General features: G+C 40.4%; 1 protein-coding gene across 1 annotated transcript in view; it reads right to left on the bottom strand.

Annotated features, from left to right (window-relative positions):
- The window catches only part of cachd1 (cache domain containing 1), a 72,753-nt gene that overhangs the window by 12,574 nt on the left and 45,541 nt on the right, over positions 1–14,638 (bottom strand). The window contains exons 9-21 of the mRNA XM_083940723.1: positions 12,942–13,220; positions 12,022–12,171; positions 8,673–8,796; positions 8,090–8,207; positions 5,957–6,125; positions 5,670–5,812; positions 4,809–4,990; positions 3,945–4,055; positions 2,347–2,469; positions 1,592–1,691; positions 1,363–1,479; positions 517–677; positions 156–242 (exon numbers count right to left, since the gene is read on the bottom strand). Coding sequence (XP_083796849.1) covers positions 156–242; positions 517–677; positions 1,363–1,479; positions 1,592–1,691; positions 2,347–2,469; positions 3,945–4,055; positions 4,809–4,990; positions 5,670–5,812; positions 5,957–6,125; positions 8,090–8,207; positions 8,673–8,796; positions 12,022–12,171; positions 12,942–13,220 — 1,864 coding nt within the window. The remainder of the gene's footprint in view (positions 1–155; positions 243–516; positions 678–1,362; positions 1,480–1,591; positions 1,692–2,346; positions 2,470–3,944; positions 4,056–4,808; positions 4,991–5,669; positions 5,813–5,956; positions 6,126–8,089; positions 8,208–8,672; positions 8,797–12,021; positions 12,172–12,941; positions 13,221–14,638) is intronic.

Below are 14,638 nucleotides of genomic sequence, written 5' to 3' on the forward strand. Positions count from 1 at the left end.
TAATAATAAGAATATGAAAAGATCAAACCTTTAGAACGTTTATGTTTACAACTTTGAAAGGGTCTATTACATCATTAAACATAAGTCACAAACAATACAGAATTTGTGACTAGAAATGTAATGTAGTACGTGTCTCAGACATGTCTTGCACTGACCTGTTTTCAGCACTAGTGAGGTTGCCGGTACATTCATTGACCTCCAGAGGGCACTCACATGGACACTCACATTCATTCTGCTCCATTCTGAAAAACATAGTCACATGGTCATTGAGAAAGCTCCATTTAATTTGTTTATTGGTCAAGTAATAACTATTTTGACACATACGCATATGTAATTTTATTAGCCGGGGTTCTGGTTGACTATGATGCGAAATGTAAATACAGTTCATACCGAGCCTGCGGCAGAATTATACAATCAGATCTGGATCTTTACTAAACTCCAAAGGTTTGTCTTGTGCTGATGTTGTTGAACAAAGTAAGTAAATCCCTGATGAGTGTGTGTGGGCAAAGGTGAGACCTGTGGCAGTTGAGACAGAGTCGGTCCACGGTGCTGCAGGCGCAGAACGCCAGAGAGTCGCACGTCTCGTTGACGATACCAGCAAAGGCGTTTGTGCCGGGGATTCGGGTCAGACGGTACTTGGAACAATGGCTGCCGTGGACCAGGTTAGTAAGGTCACCCTATGAGAAAGACGGGACAAGATGAGACATTTTAAGAACTTTTATTATTTGTCAATCCACACAAGCTAATTGGCAGTTTGCAGTTTGCAGACGGACTAAGCTACTGCCACTTTATTTCTAAAACTTTATATTGTGCTTCCCCACTTACATCTTATCTCCCCACTCAAAAGCAAGAAAAGAAAAAAAAACACGAGGCCTCTTCACAATGACCAATAATAATGAAAAACAAACAAACACAGAACTTAAAAATAATCAGACATCAGTAAATAACTAGCAGGACACAAGGTATTTAGACAAACTTGGGTTTTAATTTGTCATATGATCAGTGTATGGGTATTATACTCAATCTGCTCCTTGTAAATAGAAAAGTGGGCACAAATGAAATAGCATGTAATGTTGAAAAATTCATCTTAACTGTAAACCTTAAATTGGTATAATTCACACTCAGACTCTCTAAATACACAAAAACATTCTGCAGCATTGAGAGAATTATAGTAAAAAAAGGAATAATTTAAGGTTGCATCACCAAGGATCACCACAAGGTGACAGTGTTACACTGCCACATACTCACACAGATCAGAAAGGCCTTGAGGAGTGTGTTTGTGTCTTCTGCTGCTGCTGAGTATAACTGTCTGATTCTGTGTTCCTGTGCATCATTCACACATCCACTTCCTTCCTGACTTACCATTATGCTGGTGTTGAACTTGTAGAAGCGCTGCACAGTGCGGTCACTGAAGCTGTTACACAGGTTTTTCTTGACAAAATTTGGATGGTTCAGGATGTCGTTAGCCACCAGCGGCTCCTGCATACCAAAAACAGATGACAAAATGAGAAATTAAAGAAAGATTGAAAAAAGGAAGCTGATTGAGATTATTAGTGTTTTTATACTTCTATATTAGCCCTTAGTCCTTTACCTTGTGCGTGATGTGCTGTTGCTCTGCAGGGGCGTGACCTTTGGGGTCAATGAGAGTGGGGTGAGCGACCAGGTACCCTCTGTCCTCCATTATGAAGCACCTACAATGTAAACACACAAATAAATGTAAAGATTGTAGAGACAGTGACAGAGGGGATAAAAGAATATAATTTACAGGGGTAATACAAGTACTCCACTATTATTTAGATCCCTAATTTCGCTCAGTGCTTAATTTAACTACAGCCTGCAAAATACTGCTCCATTCTATTCCCCTCCATTCTATAAACACTGCCAAATACTGACTCTCCTTTGAACTAATTCTGTTCTATATGGCTCCTGAACACCAACAGAGAGAGCATGAAGGAAGTGGCAAGGTAGAGAGGGGTGAAAGACAGGGAAGGGGATAGGAGGGGTGGAAGAAAAAGGACGAAGAGGAAAAAAAACAAAGAGGGAGACATAAAAGCTGGAGAAATGTAGGATTGAGGCAGAAGCAATGCCATATCTCAAGCCGGAATGCAATGATAATCAGCTTATCTCTTCTTCCCTCCCTTTCCTTTTTTTCTTCTTTCATCTCCCAGCAAGTTGAATTCTTGCTCAATAAAGGCAGACATGTAGCCACCCTCTGAATAAATTCACAGCAAATGGCAAAAGAAGAAACAGAAAAAGAAGAAAGAAGGAATGATTTACATGAAGAAGTGAGAAGAACATGAGTTAAAACAAAAAACATGACAAATCAGCTATCCGTCCTCTTCCCACCTGATCTTGTTTCCCTTGTCCTGGTTGCAGATGGGCAGCAGGTCCAATAGGACCTTATAGAAGTAGCGTAAAGTGAAGTCTATACCCATCACTGCAATTGCATAACCAGGGGCCATCTGAGAGCTGAAGAGAGGAGACAGAGAAGAAGACAGAGTGAGAAAAGCAGCATAAAGATTTATGAAAAATGGCATGTCATTTTTAGTTAATCTACAGACATTTATGATAAAATAAATGTTTACCCCCCTACCTGTCAAAAAAAACAAACACCTAACACACACAAAACCTCCCAGTCTCACTTTACATCTGTGTTTACGCAGGCTACAGACTGCGCAATGTTACGCTCACTGAGCTGGTCATCAACACACAAATCCTGAGTTATCACACACAAAGATCCTGAATGTGTACATGTACCAGGGTTAACAGTTCCTATTGTGCTGCTGCCAGTGGTGTTGTGATGCCAAGTGGCATTTTAAGCTCACAGAGCTAGAAACAACACCTTAAGCTTAGCTTCAGGCTTCAATTCAAAGAGAATGTGTCCAAAACATTCTGCTATGACTTCTGTAAAAAAAATTGTCTGAAGCGCAGGGTGTAGTAGGCTACTCTTGAGATGGCTGGAATACAGGGGCTTGTTCAAGGCCACTTTGGAAGAGCAGATACTCGAGATTCCCAGGACTGACCATTTAGTTGAACAGCCCACAATGATGCCTTGACTCTTGATATGTTGATGAGCAATATGAAGAGCTAATCATTTTATTGCCAAGGTGTAAAAATTCACAAAAAATTGTCAATCATAAAATGCAAAAACATACATTTTTTTCATACAAACCTTTTTTTTAACAAATTGGGCAAACGACATTCCCATATGATTACCTTGTGGTAACTTGTTGTCAAGTCCAAATTTCACTCTCCTTTAGCTTTGTTTTTTTATCTCTACCAGTTCCTGAGGGAGTTGGTAGAGATGTGTGACTGTAGCTTCTAAATGCTCCCCTTTGTTCACCAGCTAGTTTCTAACTTTGTCTGTTTGCTGTTGTCTTTCGAGCAGGCAGTGTGTACAGTGTGTGTTAAGAGCTGGAAGCGGTGAGAGTGAACCAAAACAGTAGAGTTTCTGGCAGGACAGCTAAACAATGAGTTGAAACTCAAATAATGGATAATGGCAGTTACATTGTTCCTTCACTTCCCAAGATTCTCTTGTTTCCTTGTGAGATTTGGTGTGTTTACTTCCCTTTTTTTTTTTTTTTTTTTACTTTAATGATAAAACCTTTGAAATATGTAACTTGCTAAAACAGTGTGCAACATATTTTTCCTTGCACAAATCATAAAGTCAGTGAACTGAACCAGTAATGTAATGTTATACAGCAATGTCTATCTAAAGTTTACTAGCATTAGCTTATATTCACCACCTTAGGCTACTGCTCATACCAGACCAAGTAAATCTGTAGCTAAGGACTACAATTCTTCATTTGTAGGAGGGAGATTAGGTACATAGTCAGTTAAATGAGCACTTTATCAATGAAATTAAATAAAAAAAAAACAGGAAAATACTTGACTTGTAGGCCTTGTTTTGCTCTGGCAAAGTAAATACACGTTATTGTTCTTACCTGGAGGCATGGATGGTGTGGCTGATGGTGACAACATAGCCCGCTCCGCCCACATCCAGGTACGGTCCCGTGAAGGTGATGAGGCCGGGGTTAGCCACCGCATGCTGGTACCTACACAACACATCACACGGGCAGAGGGTTTTTTCATAAAGTTTCTCCTCATTTTTCCTCACCAACAAAGTAAAGGAGACTGTTAAGATGCATTTACAGGTTAATAATTGCGGAACCTTGAGAATGTCAACATTACCTTTTGTGGAGAATGCAGATAATTGCTGGTGCATCTAGTCTTAATTTATTTATTTAACTTTTTTTAAAAGTATTGTTTGGATTCACAGAATATGATTGCTGAGCCTAATTATTTTTTTTAACTTTTTTTTTGTTCATAAATCAACATTTAAAAAGCAAGAAGCAGACTTTTCTAATCTGTTTATACATGTCATAGAAGACTGCAACTTAAGCTGGGCTGGCATTTGTAAAGGACAGACAATGAATCTTTTAATTGATAGGATAAAAGAAAAATAGTGCAGTGTGATAGTGCTCTACACACAAGGTGCTGATAATCATCCAAACAACACAAAACTTTCTTGAATAAAGACTAAAACCTTTTAAACACACAAAAACATTGTGTTTTATGTTTAAAAAAAGACTGTTACATTCTATTGGATATTTCTCAACTCATTACAATTAAACAGTTAATGAGAAAATCTTTATGCAACTCAGTATAGGCTTTTTAGCACCATTTTAGCACAAACATGCACTGGCACATATACGTATTCTCTTTAACTCCAACCTAGCAAACAACACTAGCTCCTCAAACCTCCTCTTTTCCCCACACACATACACACACTCCAAAGTGAGCCTCACCATTGTCTGCGGGTCGGGTCGAAGGCTTTGTCCATCAGTGATCCTGGGTAAATCCGGAGCACCCCACTGGGCGTTGCTATGTAACGGCGCACAATGTAGCAGTTGAGGCTACTCATTTCCATTAGTGTCATCCACTCATCCGTGACGTGACTGGTTGCCATAACCTCGTTCCTGACAGAGGACTGCAGAGGGGAAAAGGTGACGGGATGGGGAGGGGGGGGGGGGGGGGGGGGGGGGGTGCAGAGAGAGGAGAGGGATGAAGGTGAGGGTGAAAAGAGAGGGAGAAGGGAGAAGGAGGCAAACAAAGGGAGGAGAAAAAAATAGTTACAAACAGCAAGGCTCAAAACACCAGTATTTAGGAATTAATGGGACTCGATTAGCCCGAAAACCCTGAAAAATCCCATCCCAGTACCACTATCAGAGAGGCTTCTACATTTGAAAAGGGTGATGAGGTCACCGAAGGGGGCCTTTAAGACTAGCCTGGGAATCAGAGCTGGGACCGGAGCTTAGAGTTCAAACTCTTACCCCCCACTCCCCCCAGGACAGGAATGCACACATGCTGCCAAAACCACGTGGGGGTTTGTCCCCCTTCTTAAAGATACAGAGCTTTGTTTAAAACGTGTGAATTTTACATGTAATGTAAGCAGATAGTGTAAGAATGTTGCACTTCTAAACACACTTACTATCTTGGGACCCATTAATTGTGTGTTTGTACACAGCTGTGTACACCACTCGTGCCTGTAACCTGACCACAGGCCTGGATCTGTGCCACTTGTTTGTCAGGTAAACCACATTAACCCTATGTGCGCCCGCAGGCTGGTCTTAGCCGTGAGTTGCATCTGTGTTCCCATGCTTGTTTACCTTGAGGCCTGGGTTGGCTATGAGCCTGGTGTTATCACTCAGGTAGGCGGTGTAGTGCTCCACCATGCGCTTTGTTTCTGGCTGGCTGAGGTGCTCGTAGGGAGAGGAGAAACTACCAGCTGCCAACATCACTGTGGGGGACTCTGGGAAAAAAACAAAAAGGGGGAAAAGTGACAGTCAGAGATGCTAATGAATGATTTTAGAGCTGACTATGGATAAAAATAAAGTTTGGTAGACTCATTTATTATTCCAACTTATTATATATTAGTCCAGTGCTGTTTTCTCACCGACTGTGGCGAGCTGCTTGAAGTGCAGGCAGGAGCTTGGCTGACCCAGCAGGTCCAAACGATGGTACAGTAGCTTGGAGCTGGGAGCTGTGTTCAGGTTCTTCAGATGCTTCACCGGGATCTCCGGCTGCACGTACACGATGCACAGGATGAACGACGTGTCTTGAACCTAGAGGGCAAGACAAGAGTGGAGGGTGAAGGCTGATTTAATCTGAAATAGATCATAGATCTCATTCATATGCACTGGGAGTCAACACTTCACACTTCTCTTGATATGTGTGTGTTTGTTATGAAATGGACTTCAAATGAGCCCTTCTCTCTTGATTTGTCTTTAGTATGTTGTCTAGTATAGTTCTTAAGTGTACATTTCCTTTGTGTGGGCTATGTCAAATGGTTAGTTGAAGGAGTGTAATTATATGCCCATCACGTAGGTGCGAGGCTATGAGAAAAGGTGTCAATGAGGATAAGGTAATGCTTGAACACTTACTCCACAATGCTTTGTCAAAAAGGTTTAATAATGACGATGCATTGATGCTGTTGGAACAAAGACTGACGAAAATCCAAGTAGGAGCGACATGTGTTCATTATTAAACTTATGTGGTACGGAGTAAGTGTAAGGGCGTTACCTTTCTTCAGCTACTACGTCAAATTATTGAAAAGGAACATACATGAGGGGCTCCCTGGTATATTCTCTATCTATCTATCTTGTCAGAGGTCATTGTCTGAAAAAGAGAACTTCCGCCCTAGTGTACACTTTTTGGCAGGTTATCCCTTTAAACTATTCTACCACACAATGTAATACATCTACTTTTTAAAGAAAAGTGTGGGCTTATGAAAAAATACTGTGAAACGATGTAATTCTAGTGCATCTACACTTCATACTTTGTACAAACAAGAAGCCAGAGACTCAGATATAACACACACTGCCCACCCTTATCAGCTCTTTTCTTACTGTTTAGTGTCGGCCTTAACAGCCAGTATGTCATGGACCACAGGCGATTTTCAGAGTAGATAAATGTGTCCAGCTTAACATCTGCTTTCACCCCACTAAATGAACCATGCAGGGCTAGTCTGGTCCCAGATTTTGAGACTTTGTTGTTAAATCATGCAAACTGTCAAACAGTAAACAGTTTTCAGACTGTCCAGAAGCTTCTGATAACTTGAGAGGAAATATCCCTTCGGCTGTTCATTTTAAAAGACACATTTTTGTCTAAATTCTGGTCACAAGTATAAAAACATGGTAAAATCAAAAGGGATTCCCCCAAGAAATGATTTGTCCTACCATAAGACAGAATGGCATTTTCTTTCTGGCCCAATTTACCAGTTTTCTGGCTCTGGAAAGTTAATTTAAAAAAAAAAAACAGCAACAGCTGCCAAACTCATGGCAAAAGGTGACATGTTTGAACTCTAGTGCCTGTGTGAAAAAAACAAAATGTCAAAAGCTTTTACAAAAAGGCTAAAAGCGAAATGCCTAAATCGAGTGTGATATTTTTGGCTCCTGCCAAAAATCTAAATGTCAGAAAGCAAAAAGACTCAATATGGCGTGATGTTATTGCTGTTCCATTGCCATTTGTTCCTAAAACATGACACCCCTGCGCCGGAGAGGAAAAGCAGATTCGAGGGACGGATGGTTTCTGGGTGTGGGAGCACTTTGGTTTTTATTACACCGACTAACCTTAGGTGGTGGAGACATAAAGGCTGGGTGCCTAAATATCTATAGTGCTTTTAGACAGACGTACAGTAATATAAAGCGCTATGAACAGAGATGGAAGAGATAGAGAGAAAGTACATGAGAAAGTCCAACCGTGACAATGGCTCACTGGCCCACAGCCAAAGATAATCATTTGTCTCTACTGAGTGCTTGCTCTGCTTCAAATATACAATCCCTTTTGCTCACATTTTGTTGGCATTCTAATGAGGAATAAAATAAGCAGTTGCCAGCTCATAATTTACATTTCCACATGTAAATTTACAATTGTTAACGCCGTTGTTTTCTTTGGGAAACATGATGTTACTTGTACCATACAAGTCCATTGTTCAATGTAGGCCGAGGGGCAAAGCGCTGGACAGTGAAGTGTAATGCCACCAGTGAATGTGTCCGATGTTTAGTCTCCACGGGTTAAGAACACCTACCAGTTTCCAGGCGTAGCTGACATTGTATGCGTCTTTGCTGTTGTCCCGGAGTCGGTTGGCGTGCCAGGACAGAGAGGAGTTGACCGGGACAGAAATTACCTGACTGCCCAGAGGGAGGCTGCAAAAAATACACAGCATTAAACAACAAAAAATACACGGAAAATATGTATGTAATGGGGTTCTTTTCATCATGCTACTGCGTCTCCTCATTTCCCTCAATTGTGTTTGTTCATCATGTCTTAGCTCCCTGCAGCAAGGATGTGCCTGAGAGACGCAAGGACGGGATGCAAGGATGAAGCAGATAAATCTGCCAAATGAGAAATCCGTGGTTCTGTAGTGTCAGTCTGAAGCGACATTAGTTAGCCTACTTATGATGTGGAGATATGCCATAATGTCATGTCGCTTGATAAAAGACTTAAGTGTAGGATACAGCGGATAAAGCTTTTTTGTTTTAAGCTCCTCCATGAGGAGAGGGGACACAAGGAAGTATGAGTTAGCAAAAAGAAAAGCACCCAATGTGTGGAGGAAGCCGTTTTGAAGGTGATGTCAAGTTTTTATTCACATGTTCCTCATCCTGTCTTACCTGAGGATGTTCTGCCGGACAACAGGGAATCCTGGGATATTCTCATAGTGGATAATGTCCGTGTGAAGGGGAGGCTCTGTCATCAAGTAGGGCCGTGTAAGTGATGGATGCATCAGAGTGTAGCCTGGCAAATAAAACATCATAAATTTGTGCTTATACTCAAAAAAGAATTTACTGAAAAAAATGGATCTGCATATAAATTAAAATAACTATTATCGCGCAGCAGGGAACTGTCACTGTGTGGTCACTGTTAAACTAGACAGTCTTATTACACAATTACTCATGCTGTCATTACTATTGAATGTTATTACACACTGCTGATTAACAAATTATAGTCAATAGTAGTAAAGGCATTTTTTACAGTAACACAACACACAGCTCTATTCAGTTTGCCTTATAATTTTTGAAATAGACAAGAAACAAAGTTTGGAATTTACAACAGTCATTAAATGCAACGACACTGAAGGTTTCCATACACATTTGTAGGTACATAAAAAAGATGATGACTAGGCAAATTGGAAGTCATTTTATTTATTTATTTTTTAATTTCTGAGGTTTCATTCTTTAAAAATAAAGTAATAAAGACTATGAAATTAGATTTACTGGGGTTTTGTGTTTTTTATGATTTACTTTTTTACATTTTTTATAATGCTGATGTATTTAGTCTTACAGGGCATTTTTGTTGTATGTGATTTATTATTGTGTCTTGGTGTACCACTGTCCTGTCATTGGCTACATATTGTTTTAAATTGTGTAGCACTAAAGTATTGTTTTTGCCACCAATAATATTAGGATGAGTAGCTTATTGTTTCTGAATATGGATAATGCCCCTTTATGTCCCATATATCCATTCTGGCATATTGTTTCCACATATTAACTGAATTTGGAATAATTGCTCCAAAGTTAGTCAAACAAATGTTTCTCAGAAGACAATATCTTTCAGGGTGTATGGTACTTCTATTTACTCCTCCATGCTACAATCATCAAAGTGATCAAACCATGTTAGCATATGACCGAGCAAAAAGGAAGATTATTTCCAGTTGTTAATCACAATAGTTACAGTAAAGCTGTTGATGCTACAAATGTTGCAACATAAATCAAAGTGGACGCTGCAGATTTTAATGCTGCTCTCAATCCAAAATTAAAATCTTAAATTCCACTGAGAAAGACCACAGCATCAGACCTTCAAACTGTTTTAAATGAGATCAGTAGCATACAGTGCTCTGCTGTTGTGAAGGAGTGTAGTGCTGTGATAAACACAGCTCTTAACAGCAGCAGGAATCATTTTTGAAGAGCAAAAAAGCCCTCAAGATACTGCATTGAAAGCCCATCTGTTCTGAAAGAAGTAAACAAACAAAATCATGTGTGTTTACTTTTTTTTTACACAGCTCTAATGCACTCTGAAAAAGAGTGTGTATGTGTGTGTGTGTGTGTGTGTGTGTGTGTGTGTGTGTGTGTGTGTGTGTGTGTGTGTGTGTGTGTGTGTGTGTGTGTGTGTGTGTGTGAGAGAGAGAGTGTGTTAGTTTGTGTGGTGTCTCACACTCTTTAAAGAGAATCCATTTGCTGTATTAGACAAGGCATCTCTGTCCTCATACAGAAAAGCACACAGGGACACATGGAAAGAGCTGCAGCGTTGATTCAAAGTAAACATTAAGCTATGCATAATCCAGTTCAAACACAGGCTTGCTTAATTCTGATCAACATACATACATGCACTCAAAAAAATAAATGCCTCCCATGCAAAGGCATTTCCAATATACTCACCTGTTATTTTTATTTCCAGGTCCGGAAACCTCTTGTCAGGCTTGTATTTACCTAATTGTATTTACCTAGTACACTCCAATTGCAGGCAAACGATTTGAATGCCAGCTAATAACGTTAATGGGGCTCATTCGTCAGTGTTTACAGAGTTGCTAATAAGCACGGTGCTGTAATGAGCTATAATGTGATGGCATTTATTATAATAACAAACATTTAGAGGAGTGGAAAAAAGAGACTGGATTGAGCAGCAGAGGGGCGAAACTCTCACAGCTGCAAAAATTCACTTTCAATAATTAGCTCTAATGGTGAAAATACATAATGCTAAACATTTATAAACCATTTAGGCGGGAGTACATGTCAGTTAGTCTGCCCATGTTTTGCTTCACTATATTTCACCTCACCTCTCTCCTCTACGCCTTTTCCACCTGCGCTTCACTGCTCTCTCTTCTAAGCTCCAACCAAACTAATGAATCCTTTCATTTCACCTCATCTTGTTCCAGCTGGTTTTTAATATCCCTTCTTCTTGCCTCCAGTTAGCATGGCACTGCCTTCCAGGCCCCCAAAAAACCATACACAAATCAAGCCTGGTCATTGGGGTGTTTGATGCCAGTCTTGTTAGATATACTTGCCCTCCCTGTCGTGTCAGCATTTAAACTACTTTAAATTCAGTTTAATTTACCTTTAGACTTGGCAAATATTCTGTTTTGGTTACGGTCACTTGTAGTGTTTCATTAGAGATGGCATATTTATGTGCTAACTGTCGCAGTTATGTGCAAAAACCTAAAAAATTGGCAAAATGATTCTCTCTTCCTAAATTTCATTTCAGTTTCCATTTTTAACATCTTATTTTCAACTACTATCTATTAGCAGGAAGGCATTATTTCTGTGAATATCACTCGTAGTATACATAAGGAAAATCAATCTGTAGCTATAGTGCCATCTGGCAAAACCCCCGTCCATTAATGTCACTCTTCTTCAGGCCTACAGAGCACAGTTTACCTGCTGTACAGCACCAGTGCTTTAGTCAAGACCCCCTGAGCTCAGGCCAAAACAAACCAATTCTGTAACGGAGCCCTACTGCCCTGTGCTGTGGCAAAGCACTGAGGCATGGCTCAACAGAGAATGAAATACCAAAGAAGTGCCAGTTCTACCAAGAAGTAATTCTAATGAGGGATGATGGCTGCAGAGGAAGTTGAAACAGACAAAAATAAGGAGTAATTCTATAACAAAAACATTAAAATAAACTCTCTTCCAACCATTTGGAGTGTTTTCTAATAAAGATTGATACCGTTTGGCAGACCACTGGAGTCTGTTGGGGTTTTGATGTTGCTTGTTTTGGTATGGATTTAGAAATCTAAGCAACACACAACGTGTGACTAATTTGTTCTACTGTTTGTTGTATTTTCCAGCAGATCTTTGATTACTGCACATGGAGGAAACTTTATTTAGAGAACAGGCTTTGGTGATGTAAATCCCTGTTTGGTTACACACAGCTGCTCATGTGGCTGACCGCAAGTTAGAAAAGGCATCCTTTCCTGCACTGCGGTAGACTGATTGCGACCACCGCGCCGGTCTCTGTGTGACTGACCTTTATTGTCAATGAGGAACGTGTATGAAGCCAGGGAGTCTTGGTAGTAGGTGACATCCTCCAGGATGTACGCCAGGTTCACATCCACCCCGACCACGCCCAGTAGTAGGTTACCAAAATAACACGGCCTACTCACGGTCATAATAAACCCTGGAGAAAGAAGAACAATCTCAGTAAAGTTCATGCTACACTTCAGATTATCTCTCTGTGAGCTCATTGTGTGTTTGTAATTTAGTTCCTTTGCGCTAATTTCAATCATTTCTGTGCAGAATTCTAACTGTTTTGCGTTCTTTGAAAGTGTTTATTAAAGAAATAGTTTCACATTCTGGAAAATATACGTTTACTTCCTTGAGCTTAGCTTTGTTTAGTATAAAGACTGGAAGCAAGGAGGAACTGCTAACCTGTCTCTGTCCAACGGTAACAAATCAGCGTACCACCACATCCAAAACTCATTCATTTAATTTGTCTCCCCTGGTCCAGCCAAGACATAGTTCCAGGATGTAATTCCCTGTTAAACCGCAACTTGTTATTACATTGCTCTTTTTGTTTGGATAAAACAAACAAGATATAACTTGTCTATTAGTGAGCTTTAAAAGGTGCTGGTGCGCTGATGTTTTACTGTTAGACAGAGCTATGCTAGCTGATCCCCGTTTCCAGTCTGTATGCTATGCTAAGCTACTTGTCTGCTGGCTCTAGCTCATTATTGAGCTTACAGATGCAGAGAAGTGACAATCTTTTTTATCTTGGCAAGAAAACGAATAAGCCTGTGTAAAAACTAATCGTTAAAAATGTATGCAATTTATGTTCTTTCCGTTAAATTTTATTCAATTGATTTAAACTTGTTCAGCGCGGGAACCTTTGTTATCTGGCTAAAAATGTAAATGTCATTCATATGAGTCCTCCTTGTCCGAACCACTCACCATCTCCCATGGGATCAGAATAGGGCAGACTGAAGCGGGCCAGGTCTATCATGCGATTGGGCAGGTTAATGTAGAAGCGGCCCACTGTCGTCTCCAGGTTGCTCAGCTGGTTTAGTACCATCATGCTTCCCTTCACCACCGGCATCATAGAAGCTCCCGCTGATCCGGACGCCACAGAGGAGCGGTCTCGGTCGGACGCTCGGTTGACGCCGTATTTCACCGAATTCTGCTCTGCGAGATCCCTCAAGAAGGCCAGCTCCTTCAGGCCTGTGACTCCCTCTAAAAGAAGGAAGGAATGGGCCAGAGGAGGAATTTAGGAGAAGAAAGGCAAGTCGCATTTATTTGACTTAATCAAGCAGGAATATTAAGATTAAGACAAATCCATAACTGGCGGTATGGCTGAAGGCCTACTGAACAAGGGTAACTGTGTAAATGAAAAGAGGAGGGAGTGGTTGAATGGAAAAAGTAAACAGCTCTTCACTAAAGAGTGCATGACTCACAAAGGTAAGGTTTTTTTGTCTTTCCCCTCTAGCTGTATAAAACAAGCTTTCAAGGAGCTGGAAAAAGAAGAAATCACACTCCTGCCACCAAAAAGGCAGAAAGAATCAAGAACCTTTGAAATGACTTGTGTTTAGAGAACAACAACCTTGTGTAGTTCACATGGTTAAGCAGCAAGAGGCTTGCATTAAACAGGGTCATTAATCAAAGCACGTACTATACAGTGCTACATGGATTTCCCACACTTATTTGGCATCAGCAGCAGAGATATTTCATATATGCAGGCCCTGACTTGTAAACCGGCGTCATGCTCTCTATAAGATTTAGTCGTGCAATCCCATGCATCTGCGAGACAACACTTGTCATCTGTGAAGCTCATGACATGAATAAACCCCTCATCGCTTTAAAGAAAATATACAGCTGAGTCATTAATGCACTCTTTAGACTCAATCTTTCCAGGCTTCATAAGGTGATTTAGAGGATAATGGATAACTATGGCCAGTCCTTTCAGCTGTCACCTGGATCATTTGGCATCCCGCAACCTATTAGGAAGGATAGAGCGCATAATGACAGCCAGTATCCAATCATTGACTGGATTACAGCAGAATCCCTTTTTAATGCCAGGGCTCTGCTGTTCATCGCGCTGGGCGACTGACGGGAGGCAATGTCGTCATGGGTGGCAATGTCAAACCAAAACAAAGGAGAAAGTTTGCTGACGGTTCTGTTCACATTATACATTCCCACTCTTCTTTCTAGGACAGGTATAATGATCCTTTTTTTATGATTTTTTAGGAAAATCCACATATTAAAAAAAGTTGTTTGTTTTAAAGTAAACAAAGTAAATAAAGGGTATGTATCTTTGAGGTCTAAAGATCATAAGAACATATGCAAAGGCATTTTTTCAAGTATTTTGAAACCTTCATTGTGGTTCAGCAATTCACAATGAAACAAAAATGATTTTCCAAAAAAACCCTGAATGTGGTGATTAAGTTGAATCTTGCCCGGCCTGTCTGTGTGCCATCTTCCCTCATCTCACCTTACAACATGTGATGATGTGGGTTTTTTTTTACATCCTTTAACGGGGCCACTACTTAGCTAAGGTGAATAAAAACAAAAACAGCAGTTTGAGAGTTTCTTCAGAGGAACTTATAATCAGAACAAATCTACAAAATCTCAACTTTCAGCCAATAAATTAAAGA

Source organism: Echiichthys vipera (genome assembly GCF_963691815.1).
Source record: "Echiichthys vipera genome assembly, chromosome: 3".
NCBI classification, from domain to species: domain Eukaryota; kingdom Metazoa; phylum Chordata; class Actinopteri; order Perciformes; family Trachinidae; genus Echiichthys; species Echiichthys vipera.